This window comes from Cebidichthys violaceus, unplaced genomic scaffold (assembly GCF_023349555.1).
Source record: "Cebidichthys violaceus isolate CVI_PGR_0920_01 unplaced genomic scaffold, fCebVio1.0.p SCAF_13, whole genome shotgun sequence".
Classification (NCBI taxonomy): Eukaryota; Metazoa; Chordata; class Actinopteri; order Perciformes; family Stichaeidae; genus Cebidichthys; species Cebidichthys violaceus.
The window spans coordinates 16,119,262-16,142,121 of NW_027176296.1; the positions used below are offsets into that span (position 1 = coordinate 16,119,262).

The window sequence follows — 22,860 nt, forward strand, 5'->3', positions numbered from 1 at the left end:
CCTGTCGAAAACAGTCGTAGTATAGCCTGTCAAAAAAAGTGAAAAAGGGTCATAGTATAGCCTGTCGAAAAAAGTGAAAAAGGGTCATAGTATATTATGTCGAAAACAGTCATAGTATAGCCTGTTGAAAACAGTCAGAGTATAGCCTTTCAAAAAAAGTGAAAAACGGTCATAGTATAGCATGTCGAAAAAAGTGAAAAACGGTCATAGTATAGCATGTCGAAAAAAGTGAAAAAAGAGTCATAGTATATTATGTTGAAAACATTCATAGTATAGCCTGTCGAAAACAGTCGTAGTATAGCCTGTCAAAAAAAGTGAAAAAGGGTCATAGTATAGCCTGTCAAAAAAAGTGAAAAACGGTCATAGTATAGCATTGACATACAATACTCAAAAAAGTGAAAAAACAGTCATAGAATATTATGTCGAAAATAATCATAGTATAGCCTGTCGAAAAAAGTCATAGTATAGCCTGTCGAAAAAAGTGAAAAACGGTCATAGTATATTATGTTGAAAACATTCATAGTATAGCCTGTCGAAAACAGTCAGAGTATAGCCTGTCAAAAAAAGTGAAAAAGGGTCATAGTATAGCATGTCAAAAAAAGTGAAAAACGGTCATAGTATAGCCTGTCGAAAACAGTTGTAGTATAGCCTGTCGAAAAAAGTGAAAAAGGGTCATAGTATAGCATGTCGAAAAAAGTGAAAAAAGAGTCATAGTATATTACGTTGAAAACATTCATAGTATAGCCTGTCGAAAACAGTCGTAGTATAGCCTTTCAAAAAAAGTGAAAAAGGGTCATAGTATATTATGTCGAAAACAGTCATAGTATAGCCTGTTGAAAACAGTGAAAAAGGGTCATAGTATAGCATGTCGAAAAAAGTGAAAAACGGTCATAGTATAGCATGTCGAAAAAAGTGAAAAAACATTCATAGTATATTATGTTGAAAACAGTCATAGTATAGCCTGTTGAAAACAGTCAGAGTATAGCCTTTCAAAAAAAGTGAAAAACGGTCATAGTATAGCATGTCGAAAAAAGTGAAAAACGGTCATAGTATAGCATGTCAAAAAAAGTGAAAAACGGTCATAGTATAGCCTGTCGAAAAAAGTGAAAAACGGTCATAGTATATTATGTTGAAAACATTCATAGTATAGCCTGTCGAAAACAGTCAGAGTATAGCCTGTCAAAAAAGTGAAAAAGGGTCATAGTATTGCTTGTCGAAAAAAGTGAAAAACGGTCATCGTATAGCATGTCAAAAAAAGTGAAAAACGGTCATAGTATAGCCTGTCGAAAACAGTTGTAGTATAGCCTGTCGAAAAAAGGGTCATAGTATATTATGTCGAAAACAGTCATAGTATAGCCTGTTGAAAACAGTCAGAGTATAGCCTTTCAAAAAAAGTGAAAAACGGTCATAGTATAGCCTGTTGAAAACAGTCATAGTATAGCCTGTCGAAAAAAGTGAAAAACGGTCATAGTATATTATGTTGAAAACATTCATAGTATAGCCTGTCGAAAACAGTCATAGTATAGCATGTCGAAAAAAGTGAAAAAGGGTCATAGTATAGCATGTCGAAAAAAGTGAAAAAAGAGTCATAGTATATTACGTTGAAAACATTCATAGTATAGCCTGTCGAAAACAGTTGTAGTATAGCCTGTCAAAAAAAGTGAAAAAGGGTCATAGTATATTATGTCGAAAACAGTCATAGTATAGCCTGTTGAAAACAGTCAGAGTATAGCCTTTCAAAAAAAGTGAAAAACGGTCATAGTATAGCCTGTCGAAAACAGTTGTAGTATAGCCTGTCGAAAAAAGTGAAAAAGGGTCATAGTATAGCATGTCGAAAAAAGTGAAAAACGGTCATAGTATAGCATTGACATACAATACTCAAAAAAGTCAAACTGTCATAGAATATTATGTCGAAAATAATCATAGTATAGCATGTCAAAAAAAGTGAAAAACGGTCATAGTATAGCCTGTCGAAAAAAGTGAAAAACGGTCATAGTATATTATGTTGAAAACATTCATAGTATAGCCTGTCGAAAACAGTCAGAGTATAGCCTGTCAAAAAAAGTGAAAAAGGGTCATAGTATTGCTTGTCGAAAAAAGTGAAAAACGGTCATAGTATAGCCTGTCGAAAACAGTTGTAGTATAGCCTGTCGAAAAAAGTGAAAAAGGGTCATAGTATATTATGTCGAAAAAAGTGAAAAAAGAGTCAGTATATTCCGTTGAAAACATTCATAGTATAGCCTGTCGAAAACAGTCGTAGTATAGCCTGTCAAAAAAAGTGAAAAACGGTCATAGTATGGCATTGACATACAATACTCAAAAAAGTCAAAAAACTGTTATAGAATATTATGTCGAAAATAATCATAGTATAGCCTGTCAAAAAAAGTCATAGTATAGCCTGTCAAAAAAAGTGAAAAACGGTCATAGTATATTATGTCGAAAACATTCATAGTATAGCCTGTCGGAAACAGTCGTAGTATAGCCCGTCAAAAAAAGTGAAAAAGGGTCATAATATACTATGACTCTTTTTTGACTTTTTTCGACATGCTATACTATGTTGAAAACAGTCATAGTATAGCCTGTCGAAAAAAGTGGAAAACGGTCATAGTATATTATGTCGAAAAAAGTGAAAAAGGGTCATAGTATATTATGTCGAAAACAGTCAGAATATAGCCTTTAAAAAAAAAGTGAAAAAGGGTCATAGTATAGCATTGACATACAATACTCAAAAAAGTCAAAAAACTGTCATAGAATATTATGTCGAAAATAATCATAGTATAGCCTGTCAAAAAAAGTGAAAAGGGTCATAGTATTGCTTGTCGAAAAAAGTGAAAAACGGTCATAGTATAGCATGTCGAAAAAAGTGAAAAAAGAGTCATAGTATATTATGTTGAAAACATTCATAGTTTAGCCTGTCAAAAAAAGTGAAAAAGGGTCATAGTATAGCATTGACATACAATACTCAAAAAAGTCAAAAAACTGTCATAGAATATTATGTCGAAAATAATCATAGTATAGCCTGTCAAAAAAAGTGAAAAGGGTCATAGTATTGCTTGTCGAAAAAAGTGAAAAACGGTCATAGTATAGCATGTCGAAAAAAGTGAAAAAAGAGTCATAGTATATTATGTTGAAAACATTCATAGTTTAGCCTGTCGAAAACAGTGAAAAAGGGTCATAGTATATTATGTCGAAAACAGTCATAGTATAGCCTGTTGAAAACAGTCAGAGTATAGCCTTTCAAAAAAAGTGAAAAAGGGTCATAGTATAGCCTGTCGAAAAAAGTGAAAAAGGGTCATAGTATATTATGTTGAAAACAGTCATAGTATAGCCTGTTGAAAACAGTCAGAGTATAGCCTTTCAAAAAAAGTGAAAAACGGTCATAGTATAGCCTGTCGAAAAAAGTGAAAAACGGTCATAGTATATTATGTTGAAAACATTCATAGTATAGCCTGTCGAAAACAGTCAGAGTATAGCCTGTCAAAAAAAGTGAAAAAGGGTCATAGTATTGCTTGTCGAAAAAAGTGAAAAACGGTCATCGTATAGCATGTCAAAAAAAGTGAAAAACGGTCATAGTATAGCATGTCGAAAAAAGTGAAAAAGGGTCATAGTATAGCATGTCGAAAAAAGTGAAAAAAGAGTCATAGTATATTACGTTGAAAACATTCATAGTATAGCCTGTCGAAAACAGTTGTAGTATAGCCTGTCAAAAAAAGTGAAAAAGGGTCATAGTATGTTATGTCGAAAACAGTCATAGTATAGCCTGTTGAAAACAGTCAGAGTATAGCCTTTCAAAAAAAGTGAAAAACGGTCATAGTATAGCCTGTCAAAAAAAGTGAAAAACGGTCATAGTATAGCATTGACATACAATACTCAAAAAAGTGAAAAAACAGTCATAGAATATTATGTTGAAAATAATCATAGTATAGCCTGTCGAAAAAAGTCAAAGTATAGCCTGTCAAAAAAAGTGAAAAAGGGTCATAGTATTGCTTGTCGAAAAAAGTGAAAAACGGTCATAGTATAGCCTGTCAAAAAAAGTGAAAAGGGTCATAGTATTGCTTGTCGAAAAAAGTGAAAAACGGTCATAGTATAGCATGTCGAAAAAAGTGAAAAAAGAGTCATAGTATATTATGTTGAAAACATTCATAGTTTAGCCTGTCAAAAAAAGTGAAAAAGGGTCATAGTATAGCATTGACATACAATACTCAAAAAAGTCAAAAAACTGTCATAGAATATTATGTCGAAAATAATCATAGTATAGCCTGTCAAAAAAAGTGAAAAGGGTCATAGTATTGCTTGTCGAAAAAAGTGAAAAACGGTCATAGTATAGCATGTCGAAAAAAGTGAAAAAAGAGTCATAGTATATTATGTTGAAAACATTCATAGTTTAGCCTGTCGAAAACAGTGAAAAAGGGTCATAGTATATTATGTCGAAAACAGTCATAGTATAGCCTGTTGAAAACAGTCAGAGTATAGCCTTTCAAAAAAAGTGAAAAAGGGTCATAGTATAGCCTGTCGAAAAAAGTGAAAAAGGGTCATAGTATATTATGTTGAAAACAGTCATAGTATAGCCTGTTGAAAACAGTCAGAGTATAGCCTTTCAAAAAAAGTGAAAAACGGTCATAGTATAGCCTGTCGAAAAAAGTGAAAAACGGTCATAGTATATTATGTTGAAAACATTCATAGTATAGCCTGTCGAAAACAGTCAGAGTATAGCCTGTCAAAAAAAGTGAAAAAGGGTCATAGTATTGCTTGTCGAAAAAAGTGAAAAACGGTCATCGTATAGCATGTCAAAAAAAGTGAAAAACGGTCATAGTATAGCATGTCGAAAAAAGTGAAAAAGGGTCATAGTATAGCATGTCGAAAAAAGTGAAAAAAGAGTCATAGTATATTACGTTGAAAACATTCATAGTATAGCCTGTCGAAAACAGTTGTAGTATAGCCTGTCAAAAAAAGTGAAAAAGGGTCATAGTATGTTATGTCGAAAACAGTCATAGTATAGCCTGTTGAAAACAGTCAGAGTATAGCCTTTCAAAAAAAGTGAAAAACGGTCATAGTATAGCCTGTCAAAAAAAGTGAAAAACGGTCATAGTATAGCATTGACATACAATACTCAAAAAAGTGAAAAAACAGTCATAGAATATTATGTTGAAAATAATCATAGTATAGCCTGTCGAAAAAAGTCAAAGTATAGCCTGTCAAAAAAAGTGAAAAAGGGTCATAGTATAGCATGTCGAAAAAAGTGAAAAAAGAGTCATAGTATATTACGTTGAAAACATTCATAGTATAGCCTGTCGAAAACAGTCGTAGTATAGCCTGTCAAAAAAAGTGAAAAAGGGTCATAGTACAGCCTGTCAAAAAAAGTGAAAAACGGTCATAGTATAGCATTGACATACAATACTCAAAAAAGTCAAAAAACTGTCATAGAATATTATGTCGAAAATAATCATAGTATAGCCTGTCAAAAAAAGTGAAAAGGGTCATAGTATTGCTTGTCGAAAAAAGTGAAAAACGGTCATAGTATAGCATGTCGAAAAAAGTGAAAAACGGTCATAGTAAAGCATGTCGAAAAAAGTGAAAAACGGTCATAGTATAGCATGTCGAAAAAAGTGAAAAAAGAGTCATAGTATATTATGTTGAAAACATTCATAGTATAGCCTGTCGAAAACAGTCGTAGTATAGCCTGTCAAAAAAAGTGAAAAACGGTCATAGTATAGCTTGTCGAAAAAAGTGAAAAAAGAGTCATAGTATATTATGTTGAAAACATTCATAGTTTAGCCTGTCGAAAACAGTGAAAAAAGAGTCATAGTATATTATGTCGAAAACAGTCATAGTATAGCCTGTCGAAAACAGTCGTAGTATAGCATGTCGAAAAAAGAGTCATAGTATATTATGTTGAAAACATTCATAGTATAGCCTGTCGAAAACAGTCGTAGTATAGCATGTCGAAAAAAGAGTCATAGTATATTATGTTGAAAACATTCATAGTTTAGCCTGTCAAAAAAAGTGAAAAAGGGTCATAGTATAGCATTGACATACAATACTCAAAAAAGTCAAAAAACTGTCATAGAATATTATGTCGAAAATAATCATAGTATAGCCTGTCAAAAAAAGTGAAAAGGGTCATATTATACCATGTCACAAACATGTAACATAAAAAGTCATAGTATATAGTATGTCACAAAAATCATATACATAAACATGTTTATTTTAGTATATTCTGACCTTTTTAACATCTGTTTACATACAATAGTATGGCTTTGTAATTATTATTTTTTTTTACATAATACACCATGACTTTTTTTTTTCAAAAAATATACTTTGACTTTTCTGATACAGCATAACTTTATTGACATTGTGTAATAAAGCCTTTTAATTACTTTGACCTATTATAGCAGTTACTTATAGTGGCCTAATTGACATACAATACTACGGCTCTTTTAGTTTGACTATTTTTTCTGAGGTACTATGCAATGACTGGTTTACTTTGTCATACTATGCCAAGATATTTTCTGAAGTTGTAAACTCTGGTGAGAGGAGGAGAGCTTAGCGGCCGGTGGCCGGCAGCAGCGCATCTCCTGCTGCTAGGAGCCGAGCCGAGCTGCTCCCTGCTGGGACCATGTTGCTGGAGGGAAGGGGGGCACTGGAGAACCAGGACTCTGGGACCCCTTCTGCTGTAAAATGAGGTTTTCTAAAAAGGGACACCGGCGATTGGAATCACTCTTACTTGTCCACAGGGACATAACAACAAAACTCAAACATTCAATTACAGCAGTTTTAATAGGAATGCAGTTAATTCATTAAAATCATTTTGATGTCTCCACAAACCACTGCCCGACATTCTGAGTGAAAACACATCGTTACTGGCCACCAGACACAGCTAGTCTATACATTTATTTCATTCACATCATCCATGATTAAAGTATGAACACATATATATGTAAATTCATAAGAAATAAATTATTTAACAGTGGTACTGGCTAAAGTGACGTGAAATGATACTTCTGCCCTTCTTTGATGTTTCATGTATTTTAAACCAGAGCCCTGAGTCACCAGTCACTCTAGTTTGAATCCATCACAATGCTATGATGCACTTTTCTGTTCAGCTTTTTCACAGTAACAACGAACATATTTCATAATACCCGACTTTGTCTGAAACTCCCAAGAATCACATTATGCCTGAAATCTGAGCTGAATATTATTTTATAGCCGTTTTAATTTGTTTATACTTTAGTTCAGTTCCTTATTTGCTTGTATATGTTGAGCCTTTATGCTACATAAAAAAAGTTGTATTATTTCAACCGTCATGAAACGTTTGAGCATGAGATGCTTTTAAAATACGTACCCACAGTTACACTTTTTATTTTCCCAAAAGCATGAGAATGAAGCGTTTATAAACTGTTTTACTTCCTTTTGTTTTATGCGAGTCCATAAAACAGAAGGAACTAAACACGTGAAATGCCTGTCCTAAAAGTGTCCTCTTCGCTCAGACAGGGATGCTAGCTGTTAACATGGTTACTTAACTATTATTATCATCGTCAACACAAGAAGGTCTTTAGGTCGGTCTCTGGTGGGAGTGGCCTAGCTGAGGATTTTGTGGTAGGGGTGGAGCGGGAGGGACGAGGTGAACGCTCTGATGTCGCCGATGAGCGTCGTGTCCCGGAGCAGCGGCGAGGACGTCGGCAGGAAGGTCAGCTCGCACACTTCACCATAGGACGAGGAGGCCGGGTTGTCGGGGTTATCGGGGCTGGCGGCGCTTGGTTCTGGCGGGTCGTTCTCCTCCACCCCAAAACCTACAACCTAACCGAGACGGAGAAACCAAACACGTCATTTATTTGCTCTTCCTCGGATTGGAAACGGCTGCTGTCTTAATATTTCTACTTGTAGAGTCGTGAAAGGATTAATCTGAACATGCCAATAATTGATTTTGTAGTCTCATCAGAACCTTTTCTTGTTTATGTGATACATTTGGTAAAAGTGACAACGCCTGCATTACAAAGTGTCACAGCGTTCTTTAAACCTGGCTCTGTCGCACCATGTTTCTGTACGTAGCACAGCAGAAGTACTTATTATTACAATTCAAATGATCACAAAGACTCTTACATGTACACTGAGCTTCCTGCTGCTGGCGTTTCTGTGTTCCAGGAACCAGAAGACCAGCTCCTCCTGAGAAAACAGCTTCAGAGCCTCGATCTGCAGCGGAGACCACAACAGGTTAGAACCGCAGAGCGGGACCACAACCAGCATCCACACCAACCGTAAGGACCTCTACACGGTTTCTGATACGCACTATATCTATGTATGAAGAGAAAAGTATCATCTGTGAATATTTTGCAGGACTATTTGATAAGAATTGATTCAGGTTAGCGCTGTGTAACCAATGACCTAGAAACTCTCAAATGAATCTGCGCCTCGCTGGGACTAGCTAAGACGTGACGAAGAGACGCGAGTGAGAGAAGCCAGGAGGCACGTTAGCATAATGAAGAGAACCCGGAGAGACATAACGAGAACGAGATAGCATGAGAACGAACCCGAACGAGAGAGAACAAGAACGAACGAGACACAACGAGAGAGAATGAGAACAAACGAGAGAGAACAAGAACGAACGAGAGAGAACAAGAACAAACAATATAGAATGAACGAACGAGATAGCATGAGAACGAGATACAACGAGAGCGAATGAGAACGAACAAGAGAGAACAAGAACAAACGAGAGAATGAGAACAAACGAAAACGAACCCGAACGAGATACGAGAGAGAATGAGAACAAACGAGATAGAATGAAAGAACGCGAAAGAGAGAGAATGAGACCGAACGAACGAGAACGAACCCGACGAGATACAATGAGACAACAAGAGCGAATGAGACAACATAGAATGAGAACAAACAATATAGAATGAGAACGAACAAGAGAGAGAGAACGAAAAAGATAGCATGAGAACGAATGACACAACGAGAACGAGAACAATATAGAATGAGAATGAGAGAACGAGAACAAACGAGAGAGAATGAGAACAAACAATATAGAATGAGAACGAACAAGAACAAACAAGATAGCATGAGAACGAACGAGATAGAGAGAGAACGAGAACGAACAAGATAGCATGAGAACGAATGACACAACGAGAACAATATAGAATGAGAGAATGAGAACGAGAGAGAATGAGACCAAACAAACGAGAACAATATAGAATGAGAGAATGAGAACGAATGAGAGAACGAGAACAAGCGATAGACAATGAGAACGAGATAGCATGAACACAAACAAGATAGAATGAGAGAGAACGCGAACGAATGAGAACAAACGAGATAGCATGAGAACAAATATAGAATGAGAGAACGAGATGCGAATGAGAACGAATGAGAACAAACGAGAGAGAATGAGAACGAGAGAATGAAAACGAACAAGAGAGAACAAGAACAAACGAGAGAGAATGAGAACAAACAATATAGAATGAGAACGAACAAGAGAGAGAGAACGAAAACGAATGAGAACGAGAACGAACGAAAACAAACCCGAACAAGATACAATGAGACAACGAGAGAGAATGAGAACAAACGAGATAGCATGAAAACGAACAAGAGAGAACAAGAACAAACGAGAGAGAACAATATAGAATGAGAATGAGAACAAACGAGAGAGAATGAGAACAAACAATATAGAATGAGAACGAATGACACAACGAGAACGAGAATATAGAATGAGAACGCGAAAAAATGAGAACGAGAGAGAATGAGACCGAACGAACGAGAACAATATAGAATGAGAAAACGAGAGAATGAGAACGAATGAGAGAGAACGCGAACGAATGAGAACAAGAACAAACAAGAGAGAATGAGAACAAACGAGAGAGAATGAGACAGAATGAGAACGACCGAGAGAGAACGAGAATGAGAGCGAGGGGGAGAGAGAGACAGGGAGAACAGGTGCGTCTCACCTCCTTGTTGAGCCTCTTGAAGACGTACTGCTGCGTGACGACTTCAAACCAGTTGCGGTCCACCTCCTCTCCCAGGTGGGCGTCCTCGCACTCCTTCAGCTTGATGAGAGCCGTCACCTGGGTCCTGAAGGCCTCCTCGCTCAGACCGGACAGACGCTCCCCGAAGCTGACCAGGAACTCCTCGATCTTCGCCTCCACCAGCTCGGTGCTGCGAGGAGGAAGAGGAGTGTTTTTAAAAATGGGGAAAGAAGCAAACGCGGGAGATCACACCAGCCGCGACGCCAAACTGGGCCAGGGGCAATAAGTGTGTGTGTGCGACTCACCTGAACTTAGTGGCCTGCGTTTCCACGGTGACGGAGAATCCCAGCACCCCAGAGGTGTTCCTGCAGGTCGGGTACACCTGGTACCTGAGGGGTCATGAGGTTCGGTGATTAAACAGCTGTGAGTGCACGTTACTGATCCGCACACTCGGCACAAATGACTGCCACTGACCCCAGTGTCTCCTTGGTCCTGAGGAAGTCAAAGCAGGGCTCCTCCATGTGCATCTGTGGAAGCAGCCCAACGACACGCACTGTGAGCCGGATGTGTGTCTTACAACATCTTACAACAAACACACCTGCTTTCACTTCAATATCAACAGCTAAACAGCTGGAGTACTTTTTTTTTTTTTTACTGTTTCAAATCTCAGACAGATTCGACTGCCGCTTTGTGTGTCGTCACTAGTGTCGGTGAGACGGTGGTAAAAAAAAAACAAAAAAAACGCTCACCACCATCAGCTCCATCAGAGCGTGTTCTCTGAGGTTCTTCAGACCCGACTGCAACACAATCCAGATGTGGACACGTCAACAAGAGCGGAGAACAAAACAGAAATGGAAGACCGGGAAGCATTCAGATTATTGACTTACGTAAAAAGGACCAATACCACACTGAAAACATACTCCGTTACTAATAAAGGTCCTGTGTTGAAAATGTTACATAAGTAAAAGTATAGAAGTTGAATCAGGAAAGTGTACTTTAAGTAGTCAAAGTACCAGTAAACCAGTACATGTTTTTACATGAAAAATGACTTAAACATCAAAATATTTGGCAATTAATTTTCTTAATTGATAAATGGACTAATCATGTCAGCCGTAGGCATAAAGTGCTGGGTAGTTTAATTTAGAACAAAACACATATATATATATATCTATATATATCTATATCTATATATATCATTTGAAAATTACCTAAAGTTGTCAGATAAATGTAGTAAAGTAAAAAGTACAATAGATATCTGTGAGATGTAGTGGAGTAGTAAAGTGTCAAATACTCAAGTATAGTACAAGTACCTCATAATTGTACTTAATCACACTACGTACAGATATAGAGATCATGAACTAATGATCATTATTGATACATTTCTAAAACTAGAAGGAACACATCACACTTGTATGTCAGTCATGTCGCCGATTCATAATCGTATCACATAACACATTTGTGAAATAGTCATAATTAGCATATGGCCATATGGTTGAATTGGCCATCATTGCTCCGGTGCTCTGTCAGGCTGAGATCTTGAGATCTTGGCATTTAAAACCGACACAATCTGCACGACCAGGCTGAAGAAGGAGCATGTGTGACGTCAGAGAGGGTGTCATGCTGCTCCTCACCTGATAGTACACTGTGACCTCAGAGTTGGCGTCTCCTTTGTTCAGAGACTTCACTTTACAGAGATGTTGCTTCTGGGGGAGCTCCACCACCCGGAACAACACCGGGACCTCCGTCGACAGGGACTGGAACTGGAGCTTACTGCAGGCAGACGGAATGAAGTCACTGTCCCCTCTGTGTGGGACGCAGTCCGAGCGTCTCTCGGCTTCGTTTACGTCGCGTGGATGCTAGCGAGCCCCACTGTGTGCGCCCCGCTAGCTTAGCTAATCGACGCCACGCGGCGCTAATGCAACAGACGCTTTTTATTTGTTATTCTGGCAAATAATACAAACTCATTTCAGCGTTCTTCACCTCAACCTGTAGACACTGCCTTTGCCAGTTTAACACTAGAATATATAAAAAGTGTCAACATTTAAGTAACTTGTACTTAAGAGTATTTCAAGAGAGAGAACTTTATCGGATCATTTGGACTTTTGAATAAAACCTCCCACACCGGGAACACTACAGTGCAATAAAGAAATGACACAGAATACTCACTCAATGAAGTACTGCAGAAACTCTTTGGACTCCTGTTGGAGGAAACGGAGTGCGTGAGAACAAGAGGACATAAAGACATCTGTGCACCACACTGAAGTAAACTGAATATCTGTGGGTTTTAAGACAACAACAAGACGTTTAATGAGTTTTACAGACCACACAATGAAGCAATATCGCAGACATACTTGTGAATTTGAAATAACCATATACCTGTACTTGATTGCAATTTCTCATGCATATCTATATGCAACTCACCAATGAGCAGCTTTGAGATATGAGCACCCTCTGATCCGTACGACCTTGTACATTTTTTTGGTTATTTGGGGGAACTGACTGAAAACAAAGGCGTGTGGTTTTTGCAGCCGTGAGCGTCGGCGTGTCTCACCGCGCTGGTGAAGTTTCCCTGCACCAGCCCCTCGACGTACAGCTCCGCCTTCAGCCCGGTGACGAAGGTGATGAGGTCGTCGACGGTCAGCCCCTTCGTGAGGGCCTGATACTTCTGAATGACGGACCAGCGACAGTGCTCCAGGATCAGCAGACGCACGTCCCTGCAGAGACACCGACAAGAGAGATAAACAAGCCGAAGGTCGCCTTCTGTACAGAAGCCAGCTGATTCAAGGGGAGTGCATTCTAACAGACTGTGTGTGTGTGTGTGTGTGTGTGTGTGTGTGTGTGTGTGTGACAGACGTACTTGCCCAGTCTCTCAGGCTTGATGAGGATGTTGAAGTAGGTTTTCTTCAGCTGCTCAGTGAACATGTTGAAGACGCCCGGCTCAGCCCTGAAGTCAGCCAGATGATCCACGATCAGTTTCAACAGCAGCTGAACAACAAGCAAAGAGGGAAGTCAATGAGGCGGGAAGAAATGAAGCACATTTGGTCAAATACCGCACTTGAAGATGGAGTCTGCCATTCTAATCGAAAACACTTTTTTTGTCAGGTTCATCAAATAGCTCCTGGCAGCTGGTCTCTCTCTCTCTCTGTCTCTCTCTCTGTCTCTCTGTGTGTGTGTGTGTGTGTGTGTGTGTGTGTGTGTGTGTGTGTAGATTGGCATGGATCGATCCTCACCGGCAGTTTGTGGTTGAAGCCCTTCAGTCGGATCACCAGCCCGTGCTCTCCGGCCACGAGCTTGTACTCCAGCTGAGCCACGTCGGCCTCGTAGGCCGGCTCCGCCAGGTTGTGAGCCAAGATGTTCACAAAGACGTCAAACAGCACCAGACTGAAAGAGGAAGGACAGCGGGTGAACACAACGGCAGCAGCCGGGTCGGAGGAGGAGGAGGAAGAAGAATCCTCGATTTGAAGACGCATCAGAGGTCTCTTACTTCTCAGGACTCTTCTGAATGATGGGGGAGATCAGGTTGAAACGAATGTAAGCTGAAAGACACAAGAAATGTGATCGTGTTAAATTAGTATCTATTATTTTCCTGCATTTAAAATCACACGTTTGAGTTTCTAGTTATTCATCGTCATATGCACAACAATTGCGGATTGTTGGAGTAAAAATAATCTCAGATCTCAGGCTGCCTCTAATGATGCTCATTAAATATGTATACAAAGATAATCATGCAAGTAAAAAAAAAAAAAAAGAGAAAAATAATTATCATAAAGTGTAGGGATACAATATAAACATGTGACAAATGATATGTATTTGTGGTAGACAGTTGTACAATAATTGCAAAGTGAATGATATTGTTTTAGTATTTAAGCCCATTTAATGTAATAAATAATAATAATAATAAAAATACAGTTCATTTATACAGCACTGTGCTTTACCTGGCTGAACCAGGATTTATTCACCTTTGGGGATCTTGAACTTGTTGTCCTTCTTGTACCACATACAGCCTCGCTCGTTGTTCATGATCCTGACGGGAAACTCGGTGTCCGGACAGTCGGACTCCTTCAGGGTAAAATCCGACGCTGCAGCACAAAGAAGGAGAATCATCATGAATCTGATGGATCAGCTGACGGCGGCGGATCCATGTCTACGGTTGCGATTGTACTGACCGATGAATTTGTTCTCAGCAGGAAGGTGGAGTTCAGAATTGAGTTTGAAGTCTCCCGACCAGCGCTGAGCCCACTCCTCCAGGATGTCTGAAGAGACAAAACACACACAAGTTTGACTTCAGGACGATCCTCTTATATTAACTCTGGTAAAGAGTCTCCTTTCATTTCAAGAGGACACATGGTGACACCAAATGATTATTTTTAAGTTACATTTGTAAGCAGGAAATGAGCTGCACTCAACAATACAGACATTTTGCAGGTTGAAATGTAAAAACTGAATTCATTGGCTGCAGCACAAATTTCGTGCAGCGTTCACTTTCCTTGTCTGGAGGTGTTTCACACATGTACGGGTCTACATCTTAGGATGAATATGTAAAACATAAAATAAGGTACAGACTAGGGATGGATGGATATTTACACTCACAAGTGAATGTAAGCTGTTTGCAGCAACTCTGGCGACAATAAACTGAGCGAATAAAGATATCAGAAAACAAGAGCAGCAACTGGTACACTGTGTGTGTGTGTGTGTGTGTGTGTGTGTGTGTGTGTGTGTGTGTGTGTGTGTGTGTGTGTGTGTGTGTGTGTGTGTGTGTGTGCGTCGTACCCTCCATGTTGTAGCTGGTACCGAACCACTTCTCTCTGAGTGGACATTGACCTTCGTTCTCTGGGGACAGCAGCAGCAGATTCGCTCTGTCTGGAGTCAGCGGGGACAGAGCGGCGCTGATCACCTGAACACACGTTAAACACACAAACACACACACACACACACAAAATTTACATTTCCCCTCTGAACAACTCCGATCCTCAGGACTCGTACTGATTCTGGATCAGATCAGGGTCTTGCCGTCCTGCTTACCTGCGGGTCAAAGTCAAACATGAGCAGGTCTCCGGTCAGGAAGTCCTCTTTGGGAAACAGCTGCATGTTCTCACAGATGTTCTCCACAAACTCGATGGGATCCGTCTGTCGGTCCAGACAGCGGCAGAGACAACAACACAATAATAATAATAATAATAATAATAATAATAATCAGATATTTACGTTTAATTCAAGACACACATCAACGTTCTCTCTAACTCTTCATAGAGTTTTCATGCCTTTGTTCAATTTGGACCCAATTAATTGTCTTTGTAATACAATTTCTAACTTAAATATATTTAGTGAGAAAACACTCACACTCGATTATTAGTGATGATAAGGCTCATCTCATTTATTTAAACTCTATCCTTTTAATCAGTCATTATTATGATTATTGTAGCTTTTCCTCAGAAGCTCTTCTTCAATCATCAGAACAAACATCAGTCAGATTGTGAATCCCCTGCTGACTGAGCTGTGTGTTGTTATTTGGTTGTGTCTGTGCTGCAGTACCTGCTCCTGATAGTGGAACTCGTTGGCTTCAATTTTCTGAATTTCCTCATAGATCCTGAAAAAAAAAAAAACTGAAATATGAAACACATTAGAGCTACAAAACACAATGTCTATGTTCACATGATATGGTTACTGTTGGCTACTCGACTACTTAAAAGAGCAATTTTTATGTTGCCATCCTGAGAAATAACTTCTGCTCTCATGTCTTGTGGTGCATTTCAGACTTCTCATTTGAAGTGAAACGCGAGTCGCAGTGTCTTTTGTGCTGTAGAAATGATTATGATTTAAGAGAGTTAATGTTTCATGAGTTGTCTCGGAAAAACTCAGAAATAACCTGCTGTTCACGTGATGTGGCTGTTTGATTTAGATTTGTTTAAGTTTGATCATTTAAAGGCCTGCAAATGAAGGCAAGCTGCATTATTTAATTCTTTTTTACTCAAGTAAAAATCTCATATTTACTTCTGAAATCCTAAAATTCCAGTTTTCTTTTTCTGGTTCAGGGATTAACAGGAAACAAAACATCAACATTGACTAAAAACCTCATGTAAACATGTCACTCATGTTTCAATCGAGGGTTTAAGTAGTAAAACACCTTTACTACAACGGTGCATCACACCACCCAAAATAAGTGTGTTTGAGATGAGCCTGACCTCTGCTGGGGGCCGAGAGTCTGAAGCATCTTCAAGTACTGGAACACAAAATGGACCACCTGCACAGACAAATCATCAAGCATTTAGAAATAAAAAAACAACAACAACTCTTTCTTCCTGTTCTTTTTGGTGACTATTTAAACAGTTGAGTGAAATTCAGCATCAGTTTAAGAGAAATTCATTTAATTCCTGACATAGTGTGTGTGTGTGTGTGAGCGTCCTCACTAGATCACACGACTGTTGGAAGGTTAAACACTTAAGGTTGAAGTTAGAATCAGGTTAGGGGTCCTCGCAAGTATAGACAGACAAACACAGCTGTGTGTTTTGGTGTGTGTGTGTGTGTTGACCTGGTAGAAGTTCTGGTAGCCCTGGTTAGTGAGGGTGATTGAGATGGAGAAGATCGAGTAGGTGGTGTTCTGGTCGAAACCCGTCTCACTGTTTCCTCCAAACAGAGCCAGAGCCCAGCACCTGGAAAAACACACACACACACACACACACACACACACACACACACACACACACACACACACACACACACACACACACACACACACACACACACACACACACACACACACACACTCTCTCTAAGTCCTTTGCACTTAACATTTATTTATTGCCAGTTTACAATCAGTTCATTTCTCCGTGACTCACTTCTTCCTGAGCAGAGACAGGATGCTGCCGGTTCCTTCGTGTCCGATCAGCCAGGAGATGTAGTGGAGAGGCTTCACTCTGGCAAAAAAAACAAAAAACAGACGTGTGTAGGCAACAGTTTGACTCGTCTGTAGATCAGATTTTTGTTGTTTGTTTTTACTTATTTTGGACTTTTTCACACCACCAAAGTGAGCCCCGCTGAACATTAGATTGCTGCGGACAGCAGCTTTTCACCACGACCAAATAAACGATGGGGAACTTCCATTGCTGGGACTACCCGTTGCCGCGGCATTGTGTCGGAGGCCAACTCACCTGTAGTGCTTCCCCTGCGGCGGTACGGCCCAGCTGATGGTCAGAGCATGGACCTTCCTCACAGGGATGACTGCAATAAACATGTTCATGTATTAGTACGTGTGTACTGTTGAAACTACACCTCAAAAATCCTTTCAATAATCACATCATAGACCCGCAATATTAACTACATGAACTCATGATTATGAGGTTCGATTTCTCCGATTATTAACATTATTCATGAAATGTAGAAATGTTGTTAGTAGAACTACTACATGAAATAATATAAGAAATACAAGTAAACATTACTGTGTAGTGTACTTAAGAAAAACATATCCTACTAGTACAACTACTACAACTAATATTACCATTACTATCTGACCTCTGTAGAGTTTGTTGAAGGCGGGCGTGTCAAACGGCTGCAGGAGGTGAGAGAAGTCGGCTCGAGGTTCACCGCTAAAAACCACAAACAACAATAAAACGATGTTACAACGCAAACATGCTCTCATTCATTAAACTCATGAGTCTTTGTGTTACCGTCTTTATTGTGTGACACATACTGATGTTGAGAATGTATGTTTTCTTTTCTCAACTTTGATCGATAATTGGTTAATATAATAACATAGATTGGATAGTTGGTGAACATTTAATTATAATAACAATCAATTTATAGTTTTAAGATTGTCTCCTTAGGACAGAACCCTAAAGAAAGCAGGAGGTTAATAATATACAATAATGTATCATCAGAACATTCTGGCTCATTGAGGGTTGATTACATATGAGCGTGGCACCAGAGACCTCCGCCGCTCTGAGCCCTATGCTATCTTGATTAGGACAGAAGTTGTTGTCTTACTTGTTGGGAACTTTGATGAAAATCTCCTTTACCCACTGCTCCAGAGTGTCCAGAGTCTCTAACCAACAAAAAGACACAGTCAGAGAGCACAACACGGGTGCCTTACATCCTCACAGACCAGCTGAGGGCTTTTAGTCTTAATACTAAAAACAAGCTAAAAAAAAATCAGTAAAAAGACAAGGCGGAGAACTTCGAGGAGCCTCTGCAGTCATCTCTGGAGAGTATGAGCGAGTACCTTTGGACTGAACGGTGAGCGTCATGTAATGAGCCGAGTAATATCTCCTCCAGAAGTCTCTGAGGCGCTGGTAGGTGTTGATCTGCTGCTCTTTGGGATCGTGCTTTAATGTCTGAGCGTTACCTGACAGGAACAGATGTTCAATAGTGAGAATAGTGAGGTGACACCAAGCCGCTTCTTTACAAGTTCAGCAACTTCGAAATAGGACTTTTTAAAAGCTCGAAAAAAATGAATTTAGAAGGAAATAAGTGACATTTCCATTTATGGGAAAAGTAGGGCACGTTTATGACTTCTAACGCTGACTTTAAAATAGTTGCAAGGATTCAGTGAAAAAAAGGCACAACAGCTGTGTGCTGTTCTTACCCCAGCAGAATTTGCCCATCGGGTGTCCTGGTTTAGCCAGACTCCCAAACAGCATCTCCTTACGATGCGAGTCAGACGGCCTCGCTAACTGGTACTCTGAACAGGAAATCAGAAAAGAAAAGAAATACATGAAGTGTGACTCGAGCTGAAAGGTGACCTAAAGCCGATTCAAAAAGGGGCACTGGTGCGGTTTTAAGATGCATCCGATTACAGAAACAGTTTGACGATGTGTAACGTGCATCACTCACCACTGTCCACAGCCTCCACCTCCCTATCGATGGCATCTTCTATCATCAGAGGACAGACGAAGAACTGAGCCCACCTGGAACATAAACATAAGGGGGGGGGGGGGGGGGTGGGGGGGGGGGGGAGAGAAGCTTATTGTACTTTACTTTATTGATTAACTGTTTATGTCACACAGATATGCAGATCATTCTGTTTCCAGCTTCTGCGATGTGAAGACCTCTCCGTTTTATATGATTTTAAACTGAATGTGTGGTTTGAATTGTTGGCAAGACAAAAAAAAAAAGCTTTTAAAAGACGTTACATTGGACTCTGGGAACACGCTCCTTTTTCTCAGTTTCTGACATTTTATCAAACATTTATGTTCAATAAAAAAACAAACAAAGGGATTAATTGAAGAGTAAAATAATAATCATAATAAAACAATTCAGCCCTCTTTGCAAAGGAACGGCCACACTGGTTACATTCTGACAGCTGCTTAAAGAAGATGTCATTGACTCAACCTGAGCAATTCAACCTGCAGAACAAACTGCAGGGGGTCTCCTCATCCGGCGCGTTCACGCGTTCACGCGTTCACACACACACACACACACACACACACACACACACACACACACACACACACACACACACACACACACACACACACACACACACACACACACACACACACACTGCTGGTCTAAAAAACAGCGACAGTAACAACATGGCAACAGAGAGGACCTCAGCTGGCCCGCTGGAGTGCGGCTCAGCGCCCGCGGTGATCTTAAATGAACCGGTTCACCTCCCAGCAGAGAGCCAGATGGCCGACAAAGAGCTGCCATCAACACAAACACACGGGACACCGGCCGTCACCGCGGGGGAGACGGACAAAATCTTTTGACAGAGAGCTCTGCTCACTGGCCAACGGTTCACCGTCAGTCACATTCTGGGCCCACTAGAGCTCTGCCGCAGCTTCTGTTACGCACGATATTTGTCACAGAGTTCGTGGTTATCTGCGCCGAAGCCAGCCTCACCTGTCGAGCGCTTCCCTGAAATACTTCTTCTGCACGTCGAACTGAAAGATGGTCCTCTCGCAGTCGGTGGAGGCGTTGTCGCTCCCGCCGTGCTTCTTCAGGAAGGCGTCAAAGCCGTTCTCCGCTGGGTATTTCTCACTGCCCATGAACACCACTGAACATCAGGGGAGGAAATAAAACGCAAAGAAGAAATCAGGAGACGAGATTGAGAGCCAGAAACACACAACGGGATTTCTCTGGTAAGACGCTACTGCGTGCAAATAACACAAAACCAGAAGCTCAACTTTGCAGATCTAAGAAGTCAGAACGCAGCGTTGAAGGTGGACTCACTGTGCTCCAGGAAGTGGGCGAGGCCAGGCAGGTCTTCTGGGTCACTGAAGCTCCCCACACCGATGCACAGAGCAGCTGCCGCCTGGAAACAACACAGCAGTCACCTTCACGGGAACCATTTCACTAACTGCTCTCTACGTCAGTGACTCAATGAACAACATCATGTAAACCAGCACTTTAGCTGTTCAGCTTTACCTTTAAAAACACCTCACAAATATATAGTTTTATTTTTAAAAAAAGGCTCAGTAATCATAAATAGCTGGTCACTGTAGTTTTTAATCAAACAGGAGTAAATAGTTAATTTGTTGGGGACTATTTTCAGCGGCGGATTAATCCACATTTGGAGCTTGAGTGAGTATTTGTGGCAGAAATGTAATATCAATTACAATAATGGAAATAATTCAAAGCCTTATCACAACCACACACCCCTGTTGCTTCTTGTGCATCTTTACTTCTCCCACCTGCTTCTCAGAGTTCCCCTTCTTCTTCTTCTTCTCCACATTATCCTCGTCCAGCTCGTCAAAGTCGCTGTCCTGCTCCTCCTCCTCGTTCTCCTCCTCTTCCTCCTCCGACCCCTCACCAGAATCCCCTTCTTCCTCGCCGCCCCGCTCTTCCTCCTCATCCTCCCGGCCCTCCGTCTCCCCCTGGTCCTCGCCGTTTTCGCCGCCTCCCTTCGCGTCCGTCCTGCTGAAGTCGGAGATGAGGAGCGCTCGGAGGCCGTTACTCAGCTCAATGTACCTGCAGAGAGCGGGACGGCAACAGTCAAACGCTGGAGCTCACTGCGGCTTCTGCAGGAAGACTGAACTTAGCAGCTGTGAAAACAAAGAGTGCTTTCACACCTGTAGTTCAGTTACATTCAGTTGGCTTTCATTGACACTTTAGCACACAGTCACAGCTTCTCAAACATGACTGTCACTAATATTCACTGATAAAAGCATTATTAACAAGCCTAAGGATTTCACGAAAAGGCCAATTTGTTTTTAAATGTTTTACAAACCATATTCAATATTCAACTTTTGTTGATAAAAAATGGGACATCAGTTATTACAACTCATCCTCGGTATTGAGGAGGATGGTCTATGCCGGTTTGCCGGTTGTCTTCCTGCTCAGTACATTTTGTTTGCACACCCTCGGGAGTTTCGGAGAAGCAACAAGCGGCACATTGAGCATAAACGACTTTGTGCGAGCTCGGAGCATCTGAGAAAGCTCGCGCTACGGTGCCACCCGCGAGTATAAACAAAGCTTAAGTCATACCGACTCCAAAAATATGCGTCTGTGTGTTCAGAGCTAGGATTCTGAGACCGAGTGTGATTTTGAACGCAAGTTGCAGCCACCGGTTCGCTGAGGGGTTCTTAGCTCTCCCGCACAGGAGACACGTCTTGAAAACCTCTTTCCCAGATGAAGCTGGATTGTTGACTGACTTGTTACAAATGAACTAAGAGTCGTACGCATTACGTCATACGGACTGACGGGTAACTTTACTGAAGCTCGTGTGTTTAGAGATCTCATAAAACACATTTGTAAAGGAGACTTTTACAACAAAGGGACAAAAAACAGCTGTCTTGTATGATAATATTACAAGGAGATTTTGCTTAATTTTTTGATGTGGAACAACATATCGCAAGCAAATTTATTAGTAGTTTGTCTTTTGAATTCACACTAAAATCACATATCTACTATTAGGGATGCACAATACATCAAATAATAAATCGCAGTCACGGTTTTGGCCTCCCGCAATTAAATAAACCCGATCAACTGCAATATTGACGTCAAAAAATTTGTGCTCTGCTCTTAGAAAATTCCGCTGTATTTCTAATCAAGTGCTTGTTAAACTACCAGCCAGCTACCAGGGGCGATCCAGATGTTTTGGCTTCACTTTTGGGGAGCGGTCACCTTACAGCTGCAGTCTTTAAAAAAAAACGTTCCTGAATGTAACAGCTGCAGTTCAGAATAGAAGAAACCTTATTGTTAAGTCTTGGAATGAAGCCTCGTACAACATGACAGGTAAAGCAGTGCTCAGCTTATTTCATTTTGGGTAAAACTTTTAGGTTCAATTATATTTTGCTACTAGGAGATGTACTGTGAATAAGGACCTCTTAAAAATGTGTACATCAGCAGGTGTGTAGTACGATATGGCAGAGAAAGCAGTGCTCTGTGAGAGCGCGATACTATTTTGCCCCTAAACTCAATGAATAATCGTGAGAAATAATAAAGATTATCCTTTTTGGCCATAATCGTGCAGTCCTGATCTGCAATCACAAAGTCACGTCTGACATTGAAACCGGACACCTTTCCCCCCCCCCCCCCCCCCCCCCCCCCACCCACCCACCTGTATTTCTTTGGGTCACTGGGTGATCTGACGATCTCCGGGTCTCCCTGGTCGTCCACAGCGACTCCTCCACCTCCACCTCCGTCCCCAGCAGCCCCCTGGGCCCTGACATCCTGTGGTGGTGGTGGTTCACCCTGGTCTGAGGCAGATACTTGACCTTGCGCACCGCCACTGCTCACCGACTTGTTGGTCTGAGGCATTTTGAAAGAGACCCTCTGGAGTGACGGCGCTAGACATGCAGGAGAACACACAAGTACAGAGCAGCTATAGCATCGTAGGTCATGTTGTCGTGTCAGAATTCGGTACTAACAACATCAGTGCTGGACATCACGACCGCTGATTGGGAGCAAATCTCTAGACCAGTCGACTAATCGAAGAGCAGATGAAAAGTGCCAGCCATTTTGATAATAG

General features: G+C 40.5%; 1 protein-coding gene across 1 annotated transcript in view; it reads right to left on the reverse strand.

Moving 5' to 3' along the window:
- Positions 1-6,758: 6,758 nt before the first annotated feature.
- The window catches only part of nrd1a (nardilysin a (N-arginine dibasic convertase)), a 17,104-nt gene continuing 1,002 nt past the window's right edge, over positions 6,759-22,860 (reverse strand). Inside the window, exons 2-31 of the mRNA XM_068707957.1 lie at positions 22,450-22,678; positions 20,582-20,858; positions 20,121-20,202; positions 19,791-19,944; positions 18,780-18,853; positions 18,532-18,627; positions 18,169-18,291; positions 17,934-17,991; positions 17,463-17,536; positions 17,102-17,171; positions 16,790-16,867; positions 16,483-16,603; positions 16,136-16,194; positions 15,486-15,540; positions 14,976-15,080; positions 14,724-14,847; positions 14,120-14,206; positions 13,913-14,032; positions 13,438-13,489; positions 13,184-13,334; positions 12,811-12,938; positions 12,505-12,667; positions 12,120-12,151; positions 11,585-11,723; positions 10,703-10,750; positions 10,428-10,480; positions 10,259-10,342; positions 9,936-10,143; positions 8,101-8,190; positions 6,759-7,797 (exon numbers count right to left, since the gene is read on the reverse strand). Coding sequence (XP_068564058.1) covers positions 7,579-7,797; positions 8,101-8,190; positions 9,936-10,143; positions 10,259-10,342; positions 10,428-10,480; positions 10,703-10,750; positions 11,585-11,723; positions 12,120-12,151; positions 12,505-12,667; positions 12,811-12,938; positions 13,184-13,334; positions 13,438-13,489; positions 13,913-14,032; positions 14,120-14,206; positions 14,724-14,847; positions 14,976-15,080; positions 15,486-15,540; positions 16,136-16,194; positions 16,483-16,603; positions 16,790-16,867; positions 17,102-17,171; positions 17,463-17,536; positions 17,934-17,991; positions 18,169-18,291; positions 18,532-18,627; positions 18,780-18,853; positions 19,791-19,944; positions 20,121-20,202; positions 20,582-20,858; positions 22,450-22,649 — 3,324 coding nt within the window. The 5' untranslated portion in view covers positions 22,650-22,678 and the 3' untranslated portion in view covers positions 6,759-7,578. The remainder of the gene's footprint in view (positions 7,798-8,100; positions 8,191-9,935; positions 10,144-10,258; positions 10,343-10,427; positions 10,481-10,702; positions 10,751-11,584; positions 11,724-12,119; positions 12,152-12,504; positions 12,668-12,810; positions 12,939-13,183; positions 13,335-13,437; positions 13,490-13,912; positions 14,033-14,119; positions 14,207-14,723; positions 14,848-14,975; positions 15,081-15,485; positions 15,541-16,135; positions 16,195-16,482; positions 16,604-16,789; positions 16,868-17,101; positions 17,172-17,462; positions 17,537-17,933; positions 17,992-18,168; positions 18,292-18,531; positions 18,628-18,779; positions 18,854-19,790; positions 19,945-20,120; positions 20,203-20,581; positions 20,859-22,449; positions 22,679-22,860) is intronic.